This window comes from Dermacentor variabilis, chromosome 2 (genome assembly GCF_050947875.1).
Source record: "Dermacentor variabilis isolate Ectoservices chromosome 2, ASM5094787v1, whole genome shotgun sequence".
In the NCBI taxonomy this organism is placed as follows: Eukaryota; Metazoa; Arthropoda; class Arachnida; order Ixodida; family Ixodidae; genus Dermacentor; species Dermacentor variabilis.
In genome coordinates this window covers 23,269,206-23,293,409 of record NC_134569.1, presented here as the reverse complement: position 1 = coordinate 23,293,409, position 24,204 = coordinate 23,269,206, and the positions used below count along the sequence as shown (strand labels likewise).

At 47.4% G+C, this 24,204-nt stretch overlaps 1 protein-coding gene across 2 annotated transcripts in view; it reads right to left on the bottom strand.

Annotated features, from left to right (window-relative positions):
- Window positions 1-20,110: 20,110 nt before the first annotated feature.
- Window positions 20,111-24,204, bottom strand: part of Rab5 (RAS oncogene family member Rab5) — a 41,895-nt gene continuing 37,801 nt past the window's right edge. For both annotated transcript variants that reach the window (XM_075679922.1, XM_075679923.1), the window contains exon 5: window positions 20,111-22,445. In XM_075679922.1, the coding sequence (XP_075536037.1) occupies window positions 22,324-22,445 (122 nt within the window). In that variant the 3' untranslated portion in view covers window positions 20,111-22,323. The remainder of the gene's footprint in view (window positions 22,446-24,204) is intronic.

Here is a 24,204-nt window from a genome sequence, read left to right as displayed (position 1 = left end):
GTATAAAACTATTTACACGGTGTACTTACAAAGCGTATATACACAGCTGCCGAGAATCCCAAGAGATGATGATGATGATGATGGCCTCATGTTATGGCTCATACCCACACTGGGCGATTGGCCAAGAATTGCGTGCTGAAATCATTACCTATTCTTTTGAAGAGCTATTTATTCGATAAGAAAAAAAAATAAGAGAGAGAGATAAGGAAACATAGAAAAACAAACAAATTGCAAGACAAAAATCAAAAAGTTATTTGTTTTGTTGACTGAATGTAACCGCAAACGGCAACAAATACGTCCCTGTGGCTGACCTCTATAACTGACGCACTGATAGTATGATTTCTGATGATAACATTAACCCTAATTTAGCAAGCGGAAGTTCTAGATGTCTTTTTCTTAACAATTTGTATCGTCGACATACCAAAAAATAATGATCTAGTGATTCTGTTTCTTGGCAGTATTGACACAGAGGCGATAGCGTCAGACCAGTCCTGTGTAAATATAGGTTTAATGGAGGGACACGGCAGCGTAATCTCGTGATCGCTACTTCTGATTGTCTTGATGGACACCACTGGATTTTCCACGGAAATTTGAGGTGCTGATATACTGTCCATGTTGTTATTGATTCACTGACATCTCTATGAATTGAATATTTTCTATATCTTATTGCTGTTATGTGCGCCACCAAAGGAAGAACAGGCATTATAGGTCCACTCAGGGATGCTCGCGCTAATGTGTCTGCCATTTCATATTAATGTAAGCCACAATGGCCAGGTACCCATAATACTTTTAGAGAATTCAACTGTGTAGGAACTGTTAGAAACGTCTTTAGAGGTGGCGAATTGGATGAAGCTGTAAGCAAAGTACAGACCGAAAGGGATCCTGTTATAATAACCGCACTTATTGAGTTCGACGGGAGTCTCCGAAGCGCTAAAATCACTGCTAGAAGTTCGGCTTCAAAAACGGGTGTGAAATCTGGCAGTCTCAAGAAGAATGACCAGCCAAGAGGAAGCGAGAAAATGCCTACGCCCGCATTTTCGTTGCTCACTGAAGCGTCTGTAGCTATTATGTTATTTGTTTGCACGTGGGCAAGGTAATCTTGCAACAGATTATTTTAAAAAGTGGCTGATTGAAACTTAGAGTTTGGGGGGAAAATGTCATCAAAATCTATCTTAATATTCTGATGTGATTCGGTTGACGTAATTACCTCTCGAATGTTCACATTCAGGCTGTCTGATTGTTTTTGTGGAGTGTGAAAATGCGGCCAATGAGCAAGGAAGAAGGAATTTGGATCATTAATAAAGGCGTATTCAGATCGTCTAAGCGGCAAGCTGTAAAATTTCAGAAATGTTTGAATTGTTAAGATGCGAAATCTGCAGGGTAATGTTGGTAGGCGCGCTTCTTGATAGATAACATTAATAGCCACAAACCTGGGGAGCCCCAGACACAGGCGTAGGGCCTCACGCTCCAAAAGAACCAGAGGCCTTATTTTATAAGCAGGGCCGCCTGAGAACAAGACACCCAAATTCCAATATGGGGCGCATATATATTTTATAAATCATCAACAGTGAATCTCTACGTAGTCCATATTGTCGGTTACTCATTCTGCGCAGAATACCTAAAGCCTTACCCGCTACACTTTCTATGTGTGGACTCCAGTTGAGTTTTCTATTATATGTGATTCCCAAGTATTTTATAGACTCAACCTGTGGAATGGGTTCTTGCTTATAAGTTATAGAAATTGAAACCGGATCCATGACCGAGAACACTAAAATGGCGCTTTTGCTTACATTTAATGACATACAAATTGTCTGAAGCCATACTTCTAGCATACTCATGTATCTTTGTAATTTTTGGTATAAAGCGTTAATGTAAGCGTCGGCCGCAAAAAATGCAATCTCATCTACATACACGTGCACGTGCACGTCCTGACAAGTGGGAATGGAGCTCATTAATATAGTACATAATATTGGGGATAGGACTGCTCCTTGGGGAACTCCGCGAGTTTGTCTGAATTTAGACGAAGAACATCCGTCCTTGAAGCAATAAAATTCTCTTGATCGCAAAAATTCTGCCAACCACGCGGTAATATAATTGGAGAAATTACGACGCTGCAGAATATCCAGTAAAATTGAATGTTCGACGCTGTCATAAGCTTTAGCTATATCTAATTTCATCAAAGCAGAATATTCTCTCCTTTTCCGGGCAAGTTGGATGCGGCTCTCTAAATCAGCATGGGCACACCATATCGAGCAATTAGCTCTGAAGCCTATTTGATTTGGACTTAATATGAAATTATCCGTCACCCAGATAGTAATTCGGCAATGTAATACCCTTTCTATGAGTTTGACTATACTAGAAGTAAGAGAAATGGGTCTGATGTTTTCTACGTTATAACCTAGTCCTTGTTTTTTAGGTATCGGGATTACTTTAGCTACTTTCCAATCGTAAGGTATCCAGGCTTTGTGTAAGGAATAGCTTATAACGTTCAGAAGGTCTCCATGAGATAGATCAAATAAAATTTTTATCATGTCAACGGTAATTCCATCAGGAGCAGGGGCCGACAAAGGTAAGTTTCAAATCACTTGAGCTAATTCAGACAATGTAACTTCAGTAAACAATTATGATGGGGCTAATTTTTGCAAATTATACGACATCAATGACGTGAATCTACTCTCCGAGCCTTTAGCAAGGAGTTCAAGAGATTTTCTCATTTAATCGGGAGACAGACTGACATAATCAATATTAGTTGGCGATGGCAGAATTTTCCGATATCTCGTATATCTAAACAACGATTTTTTGTTTTCTGATTTAGAAAGGAAATCATAGTGTTTCCTATCATAATCTTCTTTAGCTTTAGCAACTGTACATTTAGATGCATCAGCATGAAACCGCACAAAGTTTCATAGCCTTGGTGTCTTCATGCTATTCAGAATGAGAAGCCAAGTGTACCTTAAGATCTGATTCACTTTTCCCACCGTAACACGACCTCCGGCAGAAAAAGCACCGTCCCGGTGCTTCAGACGGGGCCGTCGGTAAGGGCATAGTAGGGCTTAAGCCGAGAGTCGTGTACGACGTCAGGTGTTGTGGAAGCCGGTGGCATGGCGGGGATCTCGGGGATTATCTCGTAAGTGACATTCGTCACTTGACGAAGAGCACGGTAAGGGCCTTTGTAGCACGGAAGAAGTTTCTCAGAGAGCCCCACTCGGTGGCAAGGGGACCAAAGTAGTACGAGAGAGCCTGGTGAAAAATACGTGTCACAATGGCGGCGATTGTAAACGTACCGTTGAGATCCCTGCGATGCCAACAGACGAGTACGGGCAAGCTGGCGGGCATGGTCAGCGTGAGCGATGGCGTCGCAGGCATACTCGGTCCTCGAATCCTGTATCAAAGGGAGTGAAGCGTCCAAGGGTAATACGGGGTCACGATCGAATAGCAAGTGAAAGGGGGAATGCCCAGCAGTATCGTGGCGTGATGAACTATGGGCGAACGTGACATAAGGGAGCGCCACATCCCAGTCCTTGTGGTCGGGTGAAACGTATTTCGATAGAATGTAAGTATAGTCCGATTAAGTCGCTCAGTAAGGCCGTTGGTCTGGCGGTGATAGGACGTAGCCAGTTTGTGCTTGGTAGAACATGAGCGTAGGATATCGGTGATGACTTGGGAGAGGAAAGTGCGGCGGCCGCGGTCAGTAAGGAGCTGTCGCGGGGCGCCATGTATTAAAATGATATCCCGGAGTAGGAAATCTGCGACATCGGTTGCGCAGCTCGTGGGAAGTGCCCGAGTGATGGCATAGCGCGTCGCGTAATCAGTAGCCACAGCGATCCACCTGTTGCCGGAGCTGAACTCGGGGAAAGGGCCAAGGAGATCCAAACCCACGCGAAAGAACGGCTGAGGTGGAATGTCGATCGGCTGTAAGTACACGGCGGGGAGCGTTGCTGGCTTTTTGCGATGTTGACAGGGCTTGCAAGCAGCTACATAGCGCCGTATACGGAAAGCGGCGGCGCACGCGGTCGTAAGTGCCAGCAAACCCAAGGTGTCCGCCAGTTAGGGTGTCATGGAGCTCCTGAAGCACGGTTAAGTGGAGGTGTTGAGGAACGACAAGGAGAAGGGGAGGACCGTCTGGATGAAAACTGCGTCGGCACAATATCCCTTCGTTGAGAACGAATCACCGTAATGATGGATCAGTAAGAGCAGATTCAATTCGGCCAATGAGGGTCCTCAAAGTAGCGTCATGGCGTTGCTCGTTTGCCATGTCCAAAAGCTGGGAAATGGAAAGAACACTTGCGGAAGCGTCCGTGTCGGCATTGGCGGGCGTGTGTACAGGGTAACGGGACAAGCAGTCGCCGTCCTTGTGTGCGCGACCAGGCCTGTACACCACCGAATGGGAATACTCTTGTAGCCGCAAAGCCCATCGTCCAAGCCTCCCTGTGGGATCTTTTAAGGACGAAAGCCAACAGAGAGCGTGGTGGTCCGTTACAATGGAAAAGAGCCTGCCGTATAAATAGGGGCGGAGTTTCGCCACTGCCCACACAACGGCCAAACATTCGCGCTCGGTAATAGAGTAGTTCCGCTCCGCAGGTGACAAAAGACGGCTAGCGTACGCGATGACACGTTCATGGTAGCGTTGAACTTGGGCCAAGACTGCACCGATTCCGTGGCCACTGGCATCGGTGCGCACCTCTGTAGGTGCTGACGTAGCGAAGTGTCCTAGAATCGCTGGGGTGGTGAGCATGGTGGTAAGGCGTGAAAAGACGGTGGGCTCAGAGGATCCCCATGAAAACGGCACACTTTTTTTCAGCAGATCTCTGAGAGGGAATGCTATATGGTGGCAAAATTTTTACAAAGCACCGGAAGTAAGAGCAGAGGCCCACAAAACTTCGGACATATTTTGCGGATCGTGGAACAGGGAGCTCTTTCACTGCGCGAATTTTCTCGGGGTCCGGTCGGATGCCAGTCGCATTGACGACATGTCCAAGAACAGTAATCTCACGATGGCTGAAGTTACATTTATTGGAGTTGAGCTGTAGACCTGCCTTGCGAAAAACAGCAAGTACAACTGAAAGGCGCTCAATGTGTGTGCTGAATGAGGGCGAGAACACAATGACATCATCTAGTTAGCAGAGACAAGTCGACCACTTGAATCCTTGGAGTAATGAGTCCATCATACGCTCAAAGGTAGCCGGAGCGTTGCATCGCTCAAAAGGCATAACTTTGAAGACTATCAGGCGTTATAAAGGCGGTCTTTTCACGATCTAGATCATCGACAGCGATTTGCCAATATCCGGACCGTAGGTCGATGGACGAAAAATACTGTGCCCCGTATAGGCAATCGAAGTCGTCATCGATACGAGGTAGTGGGTAGACGTCCTTCTTCGTGATGCGGTTGAGGTAGCGGTAATCAACGCAAAATCTTCATGAGCCGTCCTTCTTTTTGACAAGCACGACAGGAGACGCCCAGGGACTCGACGATGGTTCAATGATGTCTTTCGCTAGCATCTTGTCTACTTCCGTTTTGATGACGTGCCACTCCGAAGCTGAAACTCGGTAGAGTCGCCGATGGATGGGTGGATTATCGCCTGCATGTATACGATCTTTGACAAGTGACGTCTGGCCTAAGGGTCGGTTGTTCAGGTCGAATATATCCTTGTAGGAAAGCAATAGACTGCAGAGCTGTTCAAACTCCGCAGGAGTGAGATTCGGGGCGATCATTTTCCTAATGTCGTTGTCAGTACATTTGGCAGACCAAAAAGGCTCATAGGAAGCGTCGACGGCAAAAGCCATGGCAAAAGTCTCAACGCAACTAACTTCTAAAGCAGTGATTGTAGCCAGGGTGATATCTTTAGGCAGAATTTGCTTAACGAGCCGGAAATTCACCACAGGGAGGTACGTGCGATTGTCTGTGACCCTCAGTATTGTATGCGGGATAGTAACGCTGTGCGTAAGAACGATAGCAGTTATGGGAGCGGAGATGTAATCCCCTTCGGGAACTGGCGTAGAAGGCGACATATCGATGTATGTCAAGACCTACGATGGAACGTGAACAAAATCAGTCGATCTTAGGCGAATTTAGTGTGGTGTTGGAGGAACGTCCAGTAGAGGTAGGTCGAGGCGCACAGTACTTGAAGAACTTGGTTTCATACCCTGCACATCCTTCAAAATGTCACGGGTATAAAACTATTTACACGGTGTATTTACAAAGCGTATATACACAGCTGTTGTTGTTGTTGTCGTCCTGAGTGGCCGTGGCACATACCCACAGTGGGGGATTGGCCGTGAATCGGGTGATTCAATTAGGTGCATAAAAATAATAATAATAACAAGGGAGTCAACAATTTAAGCGTGGGAGTTTAAAAGTAAACGTTTTGTGTTTGGAGAAAAAAAAGGAAATAATCAGAAGAAAACCGAGTATAAAATAATAATAATAATAATAATAATAATAATAATAATAATAATAATAGATAATAAGGAGGAGGAGGAGGAGGAGGAGGAGGAGGAGGAGGAGGAGGAGGAGGAGGAGGAGGAGGTAAACTTTATTGCTCTAGAAAAAGTAATTCAGCGGTCGGGCCGGATGTCTTCATCCTCTATTGGTTGATGACGATCTCCGGCCTGCATGGTTGGCGCCCCTATTCCGTGGTGTGGCGCAATACCCACACTTTATCACATCACATGGGAGTGCAATACGAATAAGGCATTCCACAAAATAGAAAATCCGAGTGCGGAGCAGTGGGAGAGCATGCTCTCCAGCCGGCGACCCTAGCCTCCAACGGAGGCTGGTGGTCATGCCCGACGAGCAGCCACGCTCAGTGGTGCCCTGGAAAAGAAGGCCGAGAATCCCGAGAGGCTCTTGCCGTTTCGTCTTCTTCACCGTCGACGACCTTGTTCTCTTTTCCCACCGTAACAATATCATCCGACGTGAAATAGAAGCCGCATTTCCTGTCACGACCCCAACCCATGGCGCCGACAATTGCCAGGCGACCGTCTCATTGATCCAGTCCGTCGTGCGCCAGGAGTTGGCCAACGTTGGCTTGACCAAAGTCTGCTCAATTAATCGGCCTGACTACACTCCGTCCAGTCCCACTGACTATACTGTCATACGCAACCGCAGCCTGAATGCTCCTACGCGGTATCGCAACCCGGCCGAATGGCGCACTCCAGACGACAGGCCTATATGCGTCACTTGTGGCCGCATCGGCCGTATTTCACGTCACTGCCGCTTTTCGTGGAATTCGACCCCCTAGCCATACCACCCATCCCATTCAAATTCATATAGGGGCAAATTCCGCCCCTATTTGTACGGCCGGCAATTCACAGGCTCTGCGTCGCGGGCCATTCGAACAGCTCGTATTCGATATTAGATGCCAACTCCATACATCACATGAGAAAGGACATCACGTGACGTTTCAGTGGCTTCCAAGTCACTGTGGCGTCATAGGAAACGAAGACGCCGATAATGCCGCTTGGGCAGCTCTTGAAGACGCACAGGAAGAGGCCATACCACTTTCACGGTCCGACGCAGCCAGGAGTCTTCGAGTGCTTGCACAGGAGATCACGCTCTCTCTATGGTGCACACCAAGCAGCCAGACCAACCGGAGCAATCGTCAATACGACCTGCCCTCTTTGATGCATCTTTGTATGCCAACTGGACTCCGCCAAAGAGAGGCTACTCTACTTTATCGCTTACGGCTAGGGGTGGCCTTCACGAAATCTTACTCATTTCGCATTGGAATGGCCGACAACGCTCTCTGCAATGCCTGTCTTTGCGAGGAGACGCTAGAACACATTCTGTGCGACTGTCCTGAATATAATGTTCAGAGACAGTCCCTGGCGTCCGTTCTAGTGCACCTTGACAATAGACCATTGTCAATTGCAACTATTTTCACATATCGCCGACGGAAGACATCGCAGCTGAAGGCGACGAAGGAACTACTTCGGTTTTTGAAAGAGACGGGCTTGGACAAGCGGCTGTGACAGTGATGTCACGTACCGCGCAAGAGTGACGGACTGTAACTGACGATGTGTGTGCTGTGTTATGTGCTCTCTCTCTCTCCTCCCCATCTTTCATCCCCCATCCCGCTCCCATGTGTAGGGTAGCAAACCGGTAAAGCTAAACTGGTTAACCTCCCTGCCTTTCCTTCTCCCCTTCTTTCTTTCTTCCTTCCTTCCTTCCTTCACAGTCATCACTGATCACCACGCTCCGTGTTGACTTTCGTCCCTGAAAGATCCTTCAGGGTGCCTTGGCCGCTGGGCTCTGCGCTTTTAAGAATACAATTATTCAGTTGTATATAATACAAGCCGGTTACATCAAGATGCGGACTGCTCGTCGCGCCATCCTGTCGACCCACCTGACGTTTCTGCGACCGGCCATCCCTGTCACCGTTCTCTCTCTGGCTGCTTTTCGCGATATTGGAGCCGAACACCACGTCGGGACGCCTCCTTACAAGACCTTATTCAACGACTCACTTCAACAACGCCCGGGTTCTTCCCTTCGCATGTTCGAACTCTAAGATGCTATATTGTACCGCTCTAACATGCGTGTCACGGACTTATGACCGCGTTCGTCGGCGCTTCTTTTGGCCTGGTCTATACCGTGACGTCTGCCGTTACGTCGCTGCGTGTGACCTTTGTCAACGACGCAAAAAGCTGACGACACTCCCTACTGGCCGCCTTCAACCACTTGACGTACCATCCGAACCATTCTTCCGTGCAGGTGTTGATCTTTTAGGCCCTTTTCCTACGTCTGATTCGGGAAACAAGTGGATGGATGTAACAACAGACTACGCCACCCGATATGCAATCACACGGGCTCTTCCGACAAGCTGTGCGACCGATGTCGCTGACTTCCTACTGGAGAACGTCATCTTTCACGACGGCGCCCCTCGACAGCTCCTCACCGACCGAGGCCGCTACTTTCTTACTAAAGTTGTCAATGACATTCTACACTCGTGCGCGACTAAACACAAACTTGCTACTGCTTATCATCCACAAACGAACGGTCTAGCCGAGCGTCTTAACCGAACCCTTACTGACATGCTGTCCATGTATATCTCCGCTGACCATCGCGGCTGGGACGTTGCGTTGCTGTTCGTTACTTTCGCCTATAATTCGTCTCGCCATGACACCGCAGGCTTCTTTCTCTCCATTCTTCCTCTTGTTTGGCCGCGACCCTGCGCTACCTTTCGACACCGTTCTGCCTGCTAGTCTGAATTTCACATCTGAGTACGCCCATGAAGCCATATTCAAAGCACAAGAAGCGCGCCATGTTGCCCTACGTCGACTTGTGGAGTCGCAGGACAATCAGCGGCGCTTATACGACGTCCGCCATCGTGACGTCCACAACGGGCGCCCTGGTTCTCCTTTGGTCACCGTCGCGACGCGTTGGCCTCTCGGAGAAGTTACTTTCACGCTACTCTGGCCTTTACCGTGTCTTGCGTCGAGTAACTGACGTCACGTACGAAATCGCCCCTCTTCTGCCAACCATGGCTCAGCATCGCTCCGACGCGCTCCACGTCGCGCGTCTTAAGAGGAAGCTTTAGCTCGGGTGCTCCTATCTAAATACATGTAAAAGCATAATTCGTTTTTCTCGGCAACCACTGCACCAAATTTGACGAGGTTTGTTGCATTTAAAAGAAAAACTTAAGAACTAGTGACTGTTGGTTTTCAATTTTCAACACAGAGCGCCAATTCTTATTTAGAAAATCGAAAATTTTCAGAAAACGAAACTATCAGATTTAGAACTCTAGTTCAGCGATGAAAAATGATATTGCAATTTTGTGAATTGCATCTCATAATACATCTAAGGCGGACAAAATTGATATGTCACACATGAATCTAAAAAAAATTATTAATATGGAAATACAGCTTTTGCAGAACCCTTCACTCTATGAACAGTTTACACCCTTTGGCTTGCCCCTTCTGCCACACAAAAATAATCGTCATCTGCCTTGATGCGTTTCTTTATCGCTGCAAGCCCGGAACTTTCCAGCGACGAACGGCACGCGCGTTATCATAAGGGGCACTCCAAAGGGTGTATACTGTTCTATGCTGATAATGATGCGTGCCGTTCGTTACTGGAAAGTTCTGGGCTCGCAGCGATAAAGAAAGGAAACGCATCAAGGCAGATGACGATTATTTTGTGTGGCAGAAGGGGCAAGCCAAAGGGTGTAAACTGTTCTTAGAGTGTTGTACACAACGTAACGAATTCACGTAAGATATAAATTGACATATCAAATTTGTCCGCTTTCAATGATCTAATTGATGCCGTTTACGGAACCGCGATATCTGTTCTTGATGCAGAGTTATTAATTTGTAAACATTGTATTTCTATTTTCTTTCGAACTTTCGAATGTTTGAAATTTTTGAAAAGAAAGTCACGGCGACCATTCGGCTAATACAGAGAGTCTCCATCAACAGAAGGGGCATTAAAGAAAGAAACGTCGTACGGCTCGTTCAGGCCTTCGCGATCAGCCACGTCGCGTACGTGGCGGCGTTCGTCCACTGGAACAAGGCTGAGAAAGACAAGATCGACGCGCTCATTAGAAAAGCGTACAGAACAGCACTGGGTCTCCCCCAATACACAAGAAACGAAAAGTTACTACAACTCGGGGTACATAACACGCTGGAGGAAATCGCGGAAGCACAGAGGATAGCGCAACTCGAAAGACTCTCCGGAACCAAGGCGGGCAGAGAAATCATGGAAAAGATCGGCATAAACTACCATGGAATGAACGGCCCCAAGACGCGGATTCACCCAGACGTCCGAGCCGCAACTAACACGGAAAATATCCCGAAGAACATGCACCCCGTGCACAATGTCGAGAGAAGAAAATGCCGCACGAAAACGATTCTCAAAAACCACGGCGCGCGGGAGGGGGTGCTCTTCGTAGATGCCGCGCAGTACCCCAGAAACCGGGACGACAATGGTGGTGTCGCCGTTGACAAAGGTAACTCCCTCTTCGCATGGCGGTCGTGTGCACGAAAGGAAAGACCGTGACTGCGGGCTCCGCAAGGACCAGATCGTCGGAGGCAGCGAAAGAAACGGCAATCGCATTGGCTGTAATCAACGGTCGGCAACAATACAGAACAGTAATCAGCGACTCCTAGACGGCTATTAGGAATTTCACAAAGGGCTGGGTCTCCACCGAGGCAGCCAAAATCCTGAACCGCAGAGCAGAAGACTTTAAGAACGGCAAAATTACAACCAAATACCTCAAATGGATCCCGGCACATATGGGAGAAGTTACCACGAATGCCCCTCCCAACCTCAGCGAGAAGGCCCACCGAGTAGCGCGAAAAACTAACCCACCGCGGCACGCACAGTGACGGCCCAACACCCCGCAACCCTCTGGGAAGGACTGCGGCGGAGGCGATGGAGAAGACGGAGGAGGCGAGGACGACGAAGAAGCGATAAATGACGACGGGGACAGACTGGTCACGTACCACGATATACTGACGCACTACACGAAACAAAGAGAAGCATACCCACAACCCCACAAACAACTCGACAGGTCTCAAGAAACAGATTGGAGAATATTGCAAACCAGAACGTTCCGAAACTCAATACACTCAAATAGAATAAACTCAACACAATATCCAGACGCGAGCTGCGAGCTCTGCAAACACGAACACGCAGACATGGCACACATCTTATGGAAGTGCACACAGATCAGATCAGTGTATGTAGAGGACAAGATAGAACCGGACCTTCTCGAGGAGCGATGGCTAAGCGCTCTGACTAGCTCGGAACTACACGACCAATTATGGGCTATCCAGCGGGCCCGGGCAGCGGTGGAAAGGCTATGCCTCACCTCACATAATGCCCGGGTGGCCTGAGCCCGGGCTGGCAACCTCGCAGGTCCTTTTCCCATTACACTTTTTTCCGTCTGTCCATCCGTCCGTTTCTGCGTTTTACATGTATTTGAATAGGCCGCGTCAGAGTTGGCCCGACCTAAAGCTTCCTCTTAAGTTGTATCACTCGCCAGCCTCCAAACCAGCACCGAGCCGGTGCTTCAGCCGCTGGGGGTCATGTGACACGCTGACGAAGAAGTTTTAAGCTTGGTCGGCAGAAGACGACGCTCTGGACATGGCGCGCTGTCTGCCATCTCGTCAGCTGCTACAATTATTGTAAATATCCTGCAAAAGATGATCGGGCCCCAACGAGGAAAAATCAAAACTTTCCGCCTATGTCTGCGCGTATTTGTTTTACTTCGCACCGCAGCAAGAAGTTGTACTTCCGTTTCGTCTGCTTGTTCCTACTGTCAGGATTGGGGCTCAATCCCATCGCTCGTAACCCGTTGTCAAGATTGGAGTCCGGCATGAATTCGAAGGTAGGCCAATGCCGTCGTCCAACTTATCCACGCTGAGGACGTTGATGAAGGGAAGGACTGCTTCTCATCGAGAACGAGGAATATGGGTTTATTTACAGTATTTACATGCAGTTCATCAGTCTAGCATGAGTGCGGGAGAAAGTACGTCAGTCTAACACGACTGCTTGAGATAGTGTCTCAGTCTAACGTGACTGCTTAAGAAAGCGTGTCGAGCATCCACACAACAGCGGTTTATAAACACTCGGTCCCCCCTTGATTCCAAGGGGACGGAAACGTTCGTCCAGCCATTGTAAACACGCCGCCTCTCTCCGGGACGGCTTACGCACACACACACACACACACACACACACACACACACACACACACACACACACACAGGTTCACGGTCCGGTCCGGAACCGACGTCACACGGACTTCGTAGAACTCAGAGCTGACCCTCGCGGCGCGGCCGGGTAGCCATTGTCCTGCGTCTTGGTCGGCGCGTGGCAAGGGGTCCCCGACGACGTTCCCGCGGCAACTCCCCCGCTCGCGGCCGACCCGCTTGGCGGTGTCGTGTTGCGACATAAAGCCTGCTTCGTCGAACTCATTCAGTCACAACGGCGACGAGGCTAGAGCGTAACGGTGGCGTTCCTTGAAAGTTGACGCCGCCGTCGTCGCAACTGGCTGGCAACACTTGCACCTCAGCTGAGCCGTTCTTAACACTACGTCGTGCAGTCGCGCGCACTGACACCGAAACTATGGCATTTCCTACCGTGTTCCAGTGCGTGATCATGCTCTGTGATCCGCTTGTGCTCAGCGTTCGTGTAGCACTTACTCATACCGCTAGTCAGGTGTCCTCGTTCACAGCGCGCACGTTATGCACGAGAACGTGACTCGTGAACATGACCAACCTGACGTTGTGCACGAGTCACGTTGCTGGGTTGCCGCCTTGTCGGTCAACCTGCAACAGCTTGTGGGGGGCGGAGAACACGACTTTCATGCCGCAACGCTCAGCCACATTTTTCAGATTGTGTGATAGCGTGCGAATGTAGGGTATCACAGCTACCTTCTGCGTATACGTGGTGCGCGAGCTTAACACGTTTGCGGCTTTGTGCGCATCCTTCCGAGAAGGACCTCTAGATCTGCGACCGAAATGAGGAGGTGCTGAAGATTGCAAGTCATTGTCTGACTTGCAAGGACTGCTCGCCCGACCACGAAAACACTTCCGTTATTAAGTAGAGAGAGAGAGAGAGAGAGAGAGAGAGAAACATTTATTTGGACCATCGGGGTCATTGTTCTTGAGGTTGAGTGGGTGGTGTCCTCATTACAGGACTCCACTGGGCATGGCTGCTCAACGTACTTGCTGGACGAGAGCTTGTTGTCCCGCCAGGGTATCGCCGGTCAGCTGTACCTCCCACCGTTCAAATGACGTGCTAGGCGTCTTTAAGTGTTGAGGTTTGCCCCCGCACCCCCACGAGATGCGAAAGAGTGTAGGGCGTGTGTCGCCGCACCAGGGGCAGATGGCGCGATATGTATGTGGGTACATTTTGCTGTATCTGTATAAGCTCTCCGGTTTATTCCTTTGCGCGCGCTTTAGATTGCACTGCAATCGCTGGCTTCCCTCGCGTGCCATCACTCGCACATATAGCATAGGACGCGCGGGGACGGTGTTATCGCCCTTGGACTTTATGCGGTACATCACGGCGACAGCGACGGAAAAAAATGCGCCTGGAGTGTCCATATAATTGCTATCGAAATAAAATGAAAAAATATTGTTTCAGCCAGGTGAAATAAGTTTTCTTTACAGCTCTAGTTCTTCGCATACATCAATCACAACGCACGTGCCGATGCCGATTTACGCGATAAATAAACGAAGAAGCACCGGTTTTCTCGAAAAAAAAAAGAAAAAACCGGTAAGCCTATTGGCCGCTGACGGTCATGATTTAGTGGTATGCCCTTGAAACGGGGCAGTCACATATAGTCACTTAGCCTGCCTTACTTAATCAGGTATGCTACAAATTTTGTATCTAGTATTTTTGTATACATTTTCCCCCTTCTAAATCTACCTTGTACAGCTAGCTACGGCTGCAAGATATCCAACCATATCAATTTCTTCCCTGCTTTCTTTTCCCCCAATGCTTTAAATGTATCTTGCTTGCGTGTTACCTACGGTTCTCACTGGGTGAATCACTTCGCATTCTAATAGGATGTGCTGAGTGGTCTCCAGATTTTCGCTGCAGCATACACATGCCCGGAAGGCAAACGGTGTTTAAAGGGCCCCTCAACAGGCCCTATTGCAAATTTTGGTTATACGCTGGAAGTTGTTACGCGTCCTCTAAGGAGCGTCCTACCGCAAAATATTTTCAAATCGGCTCATTAATAGCAGCGTTGGAAATATTTCAGTGCCGCGTACCCATGATTTCAGCAGGCGGGCTCCACCCGCCAAGCAAGACGCTCTCGCCATTCGCTCCGTCTAGCCCACGGTGGAAATTCTTGCACCGTGGTCTAGCCTACGCAAGCGAAATTCCTTCCCTGCGTTCTCCCATACCGGACCTCGAGGATCGCGTAACGCATACGTCACAGGCCCCGCCTTCATTTGTTTGTTTGCTTTTTTTTCGGCGCGCGAGCTGTTTGTTGTCTCGTTCGCGCAGCGCACGATTTTGCGTGCTGTGCACAAGGAAACATGACTAGCGGTATAATTCAGTGCTACACGAATACTGCGGCAGAACAAGCGGATCGCAGAGCGTGATCACGCGCTGGAACACGGTAGAAAATGGCGTAGTTTCGGTGCCTGCACACGTGACCGCACGACCACGGGAACAAGCAGACGAAGTGTAAGTACATCTCTCTTGGTTCGGTGCGAAGTAAAACAAAAGACGCGAAGTTATTCCGTTTGTGTCTTATTTCTCTAAACTTCAAGCAACAGATCGCAGATATAACGTCTTGAATAATTCTCCAAGTAAGGTGTCACCACGAGCGACGTCACACTGCGGACACGATTACGTAGGCGCAGGAGCCCGACTACGTCACTGTCCCTCTCCGGGGGGATTCGCCATGAGTGAAGAGGGAAACGGCGTTCGGATTGAAATTTCAGGCCTTTCCGCTGCGCCTAGCGATGCAATACTTTGCAGACACGATTGTTGTCGCGCAATGTATGTTCTGCGCTTGTCAGCTCAATATGGCCAGACCTGGTGAGGGGCCCTTCAAGGGATTTACCTTTTGCGAAAAGCTTACTCATGTTTTCACAACCGCAAGTGAAATCCGTGTCTTGGAGAGTAAAGAGCGAAAACTCCACTGGGGCACAATTTATTTTTGCAATGATATTGCTGTTGCCAACTTTGCCTGCTTCAAAAACTTCTCCGTGTAGGTTTGCTCAAAGCAAGTACCACCCTGGTGCCCCTTGATTATCAGCAGACTTTCGAGTGTTTTCTCACACACAGATGAGCGAAACTCCGAGTTTTGTTCACAGTGCTGAATATCCTCTCCAATTCAGCATTGCTGTGGGGAATGGAGAGAATACCCAGCATAACCATTAAAATTATGTGGAACCTATGTGATCCGTCGACACTTCAAACGCTTCCTAATTGCGACCACTGTACATCGCACCTTGGTTCATTCAACATCTCGGCTGGAACCTTATATGCTTGCAAGTTGGCAAACTCGACTCCAAGTGCGTACATTGCTTCTTTTGATTCACCACTCTGCTGGGGCAGGATAGCAGGGAACTCCATGCCAAAATTATGTACCCTGTTGAATGAAGCAGCTTCCGGAGCTTGTACATGAGCAACTTCAGCCATCTTGAGATTGAAGTCTTCTAGCGGGAATTTGCGGTGAATGTAATCACATGCTGGCGTTAAGTACAGACGTACAGCAGAGAACTGCTCTCTCTCAATGCAGCTCCGTGTCTCAACCACAGAGTAGGTTGTGCTGCCAATGACTATGTCTTCATCACCTTTCTGGTTCTCTGCAACTCCATAGTCAACTTCCAGCAATGAATGACCTGCCTTGACAACACCTAGGCGCACAAATATAGTCAATAGATCCTCGAAAAGGCAGTTCAAGAGGCCCCTCAGTACTTGAATCTGAGGAGCCTGTGCCTGAAAAAGGCAGTTTGCTTTCTCAAAAAGAACTATAACATATTGGAGAAAAAGACAGCATGCCCTGCTTAGCTCCGATGACAAAAAATAAAACAGGTGCTCTTCACAGGTCACGTGGCTAGCTACCCCAGAATCTTTGGTATGAAGTTTGTTTTTTAGCTTGAGGTCCAGAATGAGCTCCTTTCCTCTTTAGCAAGAGTTCATCGCCGTCGGTGGTTTCCCCTACCCCCCCCCCCCCCCCGAGGCCTGCAGCAGTTTTGTGAAGATGTGTAAAAGACTGGGGTGAGTGCATGGTTCTTGGGGGTTTGTGAGGAAGTCTTCAGAATTTAGTATGACTCCAAAAACAAGATCTGCTTGTTGCACTGCTTTGTTTCAGATTAAAAAAAAAGCTGAGTAGTGGTTTCCACTGGTTGAGCAGCCTCTTCAAACACTTTCCCGACAACAGCCAACGTATCAGCGAATGCTTCAACATCTTTCCGACATCGGCGTCATGCACTTATTGGAACTCTAAGTCTATCTTTCCATTTCGAGATTTTCTCTAGGTAAAAAAATATGTCAACCCAAGCCTCATCAACCTTTACAGAAAGATATAAAGCTCCTTTTTGGGCGGCCAAGTTGATGAGATGGCACGGGCAACCAACCCCTATCAAACCTAGTTGAGCCTCTCTCAATACAGTAGAAACGCTGTTCTTCGTGCCGATCATGACATTGGCATTGTCCAAGCACATAGCCAACAGGTTTACAAGAGGCAAATTCAGAGACTTCATCTCGTCCAGAACCAGATTTGCAATCTTGCGACCCGTCACTTTCCCTTGGATTGTCCAGAGGCAAAGAAGGCGACTTTCAACTCTACTCGTTTCCTTAACGAAATATGTCGCAACGATAGGGTAAAGCTGCATATCCCTATTGTTACTGCCATCCACAGCGACTGAAAATACTCAGTTTTAGGGCATCCAGCAAAGGAGTCTCCATTCTGGCGGCCCTTTCCCGAACAATTGACGTCGTCTTTGTTCATTCACAGGCATAGCATTTCGCTTCTTCGCACTTGGGGAACATCTTCCGGAAAAGCGGTCCGGCGTGATCGCTGACACTCAGCAGAATGTTGTGTTCAATTAAAGACACCGTGAAGAGGCATTCTGCATGAATCACACCAAGGTCGGTGTCGCTGCGTACAAAACTTGCTAGGCTTGGCTGGCTGTCCGCAGCTTGCACGTATCCCCGATGCTCTTTAAGCTATGAGGACCTTGATGTCAGACTTGCCGCCATGTGAGATGTTCACATCACAGGCACACGTGGTGCAGAATCCGAACTTCCCCCCCCCTTTCTTCGACGGCACGAAGCACGAAAATTCTGCCACGATTGATTTCAAAAACACTTGGAAGTACTGTCAGGGCTTCGAGCCTGCCATTGCGTTGCGAAGCTGCTACCGGCCGGAGCTGCACTGCGTCTGACGCGGCAGCTAGTCACAGAAAAGGCAAAGCCAACACTGCAGTGACTGAAGTCCAAACCCACGTGCCCACATGAACAAAGGCAACAGCATGGCAACAGGTTTGCAGAGGTGCTATCGGCATGATCGAGCTTTGGATATGGATTCATGAACTACATAGCAGACGACAGAAGTCGTAACAACCTTGCAGGTGCTGATGATGATACCACACATACGTATTGCCCTCTCATGGCGGTGCAAGGTACCAGGGTGTAGTTTTACTACATTTTCCTTTTTTTTTCGCAAATAAAACGTTTTTCATAAAATTTCAAGCAAGATTCATAAAATTGTAAGACTGCTCGAAATTTGTACATTTTGCGGAAAATTCGTAAGAGTTGGCAGGTATGCTCACGTCACCTTTTCAGTATCCCACCCTCTCCCCCTGTATGGGAACTATTATTCACTTGTTTCATAACTGTAGGTTCTACCCATTTCCCGTCTCCTCTTTCCCCCTCCTCTCTGCAGCACTATGTCCCCTCTGAACTTGCATGTTAGCAGAAAGTGCCATGTCCTGCATCCTCTGCTCCACTATATTCTGCAAGGTCACAGAAGTCTGCTAGGAATAGATTCCAAGCATACACTGGCTCACTTTATAAAATTCTTCAACATCCCTCAAGATGCTTATGTACTTATCTGCCATTAAAGTTGCCAGGCGTAGCCACTTGCAGACAGACTATGCATAAATGTGTGTAGGCGCTTATCTGACCACAGTGGATAAATGTCTTCAAAACCCTAAATGCCACCTTCTTAGCCAGAAATCAGAACTTGTGACCGCAGCATCCCCACACAGCAATGTCTGCATTGATTGCAAGCTTGTTGGGCCGAGAACCTCTACATAGAGCGCTTTCTCCTTAACCAAAGCTCCACAGTTGGTTATACAACAGCCTCATTGATACAATCCCACTGCGTACGATTTCCCAGTGCCAATGTTAAGAACACAAATAACCGAAAACAGTCATGCTTATTTTTTACCAGTTCATACGTTTCCGGAAAACACCATCTTTTGGCACCAACGTTCAATACATCAAACTGCGATCGTATACATTTTCCAGCCACTAAATCTTATGTAAACAAGAAAAGGCACAATGAGCGCACCATTGAATACTCTCCTGCCGTCTCTCACGAAAACACTGGCATGCACGCAGTTTCCCATTCTGGTAATTATGGGGTTTTACATGCCAAAACCACGATCTGATTATAAGGCACGCCGTAGTGGGGGACTCCGGATTAATTTTGACCACCTGGATTTCTTTAACATGCACCTACACCTAAGTACACAGGTGTTTTGCATTTTGCCCCCACCGAAATGTGGCCGCCATGGCCGGGATTTCATCCCGCAACCTCATGCTTAGCAGCGCAACATTAAAGCCACTAAGCAACCACAGCAGGTCCATTCTGGTACAAGCAAATATCCTGGGTAGTCGCAAACCACATTTACAGCTATCACCACCAACACTTTTAGAATAAGCATCTTCACTTGTCTGTTTCACAGAGTGTGGGGCGTACTACGGTTGGAAGCATACAGAACACCATAATCCAAATGAGCCACTGTTCACTACTGCAGGTGGCACAAAGTGGGCATCATGTTTCACTTTGGCAGCATTGTATTCCAGTGTCGTCTAGCAACTAGATTTCCTTTTGTTTCCCTGTCACTGTTGAAACAATACCACTCATAAAAAGCTACGAAATATGAAAACGACTGTCTCGCAGATCGCTCGGGCCCATGTAGCCGACGTCGTTTTATGTCTCAATGATTCGCACAAAGTGGGCAAGTCAATACTTGACTGCCAAAATGCCCTGGTCAAAGCTGCTGCTGGCCCAGGACGAATTCAAAGAATGCAAACGTAGCTTGCTGAAGCCACAAAAATGACTGCGTGTCTTATGCTGGAAAGGTCTGCGCAAAATTTTGCATTACACAGACGTGAACTACAGTTGTCAAATTTTGTAGTGACTATGGATCATACGTTCTCCCAGTTATTACATTTGTTCTCTTATTTCTCCAATACGTATGAACGAGGTTCTGATGTATTTTGGATGAAACTAGCCTAATGTACCTTATGAAGCAGTAAACGCAAACCCTGCTGATACTACCAGCAAATTGGAGCACTGTGCTAGCGCCCACGGAACTTGCACAACAGCTTCCAGAAAATATACTGAAGTGTACACTACAATTACCAACGTAATAAACTCATCTGCAGCAACAATACACATGATCACCATGGTGCACTTCAAAATTTTTTTTAATTTTTAATATCAAACGTTATGTACAGCATAAACATCATACATTAATTAATATAGACAACACAGCAAGAGCCTCGTAATGTATACATAACTACACAATAAACTTATTCCTTCTGACAGGTCAACGGCACATCCCTGGATTACTTGCTGTTTGAACGGTTTCTTAAAAACTGCTTGCTATGCCACTGCACCTGGCGCCATGAGGGAACAAAAGCAAACAAGAGGTGTGCGGGCAAAGCACTCCCTCCAAATATACCTACATTTCTAAGTGAAAAGGAGGGCAAATGAAATACTGCAAGGCATACTGTCTGACAATGCGCAGACTAACACCTTGACTGAGGAATGAGGCTTATAAAAGCATTGTGTATATAGCCACGGGCCAGCCAAGGGCCTTACAATGCTTCAGCAGTGGCCATAAACGAAAATTCCCGTAAGATGAGTAGACAATGTCAACCACGACAAGTATGCACTTGTACAAAAAAAAAAGCCAACAGGCGAGGCTGAAACAGAGCTATCTACAAGCAACAGAGAAGCTGCCATTTTTTCCCCAAGAACAGGCAGGTCCAAATTAGACAAACACTCACTTGTCCATTACTGCACAAGTGGTTACAATGACAACCTTGGAACAAAAATGGCAGCCACATCCAGGGGATGCTCATTCAATTCACCCAGCTGATTTTACGTACAAAGCACTGGCAGCTCCACAAAAGTCAGTGGTGCAGTGGCTGAAAGTCCACGCCCATTGGTTACGGAGAGAGAAGCTAGAGCATAGCGCTCAAGAAGACGTGAATGCATCGGCTGTCTTTTCAGCAACACAGTGTGCAGCAAAGTGAGCACAGCATTAACTACTGTGAAGCCCTCTGCTAACTGCTGATCCCTTTTGAATGGCCTGCTTTGAGACAAATGTCATTGATTGAAGACAATGTTTGCTGACCTCTGCACATAACACTTGTCCCTTCCGTAGTGGCTTTCAAAGCCATACATTTCACAAACATATAATGTGCCTACAGAAGAACAGTACTTCTTAAAAGTTTTCTGCAGTGGTAATGTCAAAAACGTGACCAGGGAAAACTGCACAGCTGGTTTGACCAGGCATTTTTTTTTTTTTTGCACTTACACAATTCAGGTTCAAAGAACAATCTTTGAAGCACATTGAAAAACAAAAATTGCAGCGTATAGCTATGGCCTTCAAGTCTCCATTATGTTTGTTCCCAGGTTTAAAAAGAACTATAATGCTCCTAAAGCAAGAGGAGACTAGGGCCAGAGAACGAAGAAAAAAAAACTGCCATGTCCATGTGTGTCCTCGTGAAACGAGCTATAGAAAATAAAGTGAACAAGAAAACCCATTCCCACTGTCCTTGCCCCTATTCTCCTCATTTACAGTGAAGCATCCTCTATGTGCCCCACCCTAGTAAAGCCTGCCCCACAAAAGGCCGCCGCCTCAAGCGTCTGGACGACTATGACAAATGCACACACACACTCAACTTCACGAGCTTGGCTAACACCTGCATGCTCATGAAGGAAAAGAAAGGGCATGCCAAGAGTGACATCAAAAGATCCAGCACACACTTTCACAGTTCAACCAGGCATGCTATGCTGACAGTGGTGCTCCCCTACATCACTTCTGAACCACTCAGCGAGACATCCATACACAAGCATACATACAAATTAAAAAGAAAAAGGACCCACAACAAACCAGGGAGCATTCATCTATAAAATGTGTCACACTTTGCAGCTTGCCCCTGCCTGAAAAGAGCAGGCCATCTCTTCCCTCCACAGTGTCACAATGGAACTGATCATGGTCAAAAAAGGAAAAACAGAGCTGCACGCCTCAAGCAATAAGTTGGGTGTGTGTGCCTGCGTACATTTCATCGTCCACGCTCGCAGATGTGTGCCAGTGCAGCAACTCCCTCCAGTTAGTATATATACCTATACACCCCGTCTGTATACATATATGTATATATATATATATACTGCGTATGTACAGATAGAGAAAAAAAAAACGTAATTGGAGGGGGCTACAAAAGGGGGCGCCTCTGTTTTCCATCCTCGACGTCATCACAGTCGGCGGCAGCAGCGGCGCCTCCCTCCTCGGCCACAGAACAGTGCTCAGGGGCAGCAAGGTCTGCTCGTGGCGGTGGGTGGGGCCTGGGCAATATGGCGGGGCTCGGAAAGGGTCCTGGTCGGAGGGGCATCACTTGCAGCAGCCACCCGATTGCTGCGGGTGCTCGCTAAGGTCCACACCTCGACGACCCTGGCCACTGGCCCCACCACCAACAGCCGAAGTGCCTTGCTCCGTCTTGGGAAGCTTCTTGGCTGCAAGGAAAGGCGGCAGATATAATTCAGTGTGACTGCAAAGCACTGAAGGCACTTTTTCTCCAACTGGTTGCTATCAAGGCTGCACCAGACGTAACATAATGTCTGACAAGGTGACAGGTACCATGAATGCCAGGCTAATCACTGATGTTACACTGTAACTACGCGACACTACAGCATATTTCCATTAATCCGACTGCAGTTAATTCAATCCACATCGAAGGTCCTGGGCAGCCCTCATGTATTTCTATGGCCCTTTATTTCGATCCTAAAATTCACCTTCGCTGGATAATTCAAACTTGGCTGGTTGTCACACATGCAGCCCAACCCATATCATGACTGCAGCAGCAACATCCATCTTGGCAGCGAAAAAAAAGAGTTGACAATGCTCATTTTTGGCCTGCTAAAGGAATATTTTCAAGCAGTAAAAGCAGCTCACAATGTCCTATTGCGGTAATTACCTAATTCTAATGAGTGGCTTTTGTTTTTAAATAAGATTGGGCTGTAAATTGCCAGTGCAGTGCAACCAGACACAGAACCACAACCACCTTCACAGCATTCATACATTTTATCAAGACACATACATATTGCAGCAACGCGCACTTTAAGAGTGCAGTGAAGCTGCCAATGTGCAACAAATAGGTAAATTTTCTGTTAATAAAAACGAGTGCACATTAAATTTCTGCTTTGTTTATGACCTTCACCTTAACTTCATTAGTTTTCTACTTTAACACACAGAACATCAGCGCACGTTTGATTTGTGGGTTGTGTTAGACTCTGGCAAACACTGCCAAATGAATCAATAGTGTGTTAACATTTCCTATGCATCTTGCTTTGTTTGAACTGCCAGATGATTCAATCAATTTCATTGTTCCCAACAGTGTTGAATTAACAGAAGTCAACTAGTACAACTGGAGATAACACGTTCTGAGGAGTACACTTGAGGTTGCATATAGCATGACAGATGGAAACAAGCCTCAACCCCTTTTTCTGAAGAAAATGTCTTGCCCGGAGCTTGTATGCACTGCACACTTGTGAGAATTAAGTTCTCAGGCAGGCTTCATGTAAGAAAAACTATTACAGTGATAGCTTAATCTCACCAGATTAAAAAAAAAAAAAGATTAATGGTGCGGTTCAACATTCTGCAACTGCGCAGAGGGTTTGGGTACACTATTGTGGTGTGTTCAAATTCTGACCAGCTGGAATTCAACAAAATTTTGAACTGCTTAAAAAGCCTAGCTTATGAACAGTCCGCGGATAGTATACGTTGCTGTGAACATTTAGCCAAGTTTTGCAGTCTTGCCCAGTGCATGGAGCTTGCAAATAGAATGCTAAGTCACCTTTCTATCAAATGCTCTCTTTAACAGAAGCCTGCTCCTCGCTCTTTTCTGAACACTTTAAAATATAGCAGATTCCCATATGCAGCTGCTATTGGCCAATGGCTGACACCAATCAAGAACTATGTTTGATCAGTGCACTTTGTACTGTTACTATAATTTATTGACAAAGTTTAATAAACAAAATGAAGTAAGCGAAAATTTGCTTTCGAATTTTGATAATTATGTACTTCCGGAAGAAGCTGGCTCACACTCACGCTCGGCCACCCATATAGAAATTATACTTTGGCCACCCTGCTTATCAGTGTCATAGCTGTCAGGTCTCGCTTATTTCAACTTAGTCAGGTACAACTTTCGAAAAAAGGGGAGGCTCTGCCCAGATGAGCGAAGTAGGACAGCTGATTGCCTCTGCGACTAAAATG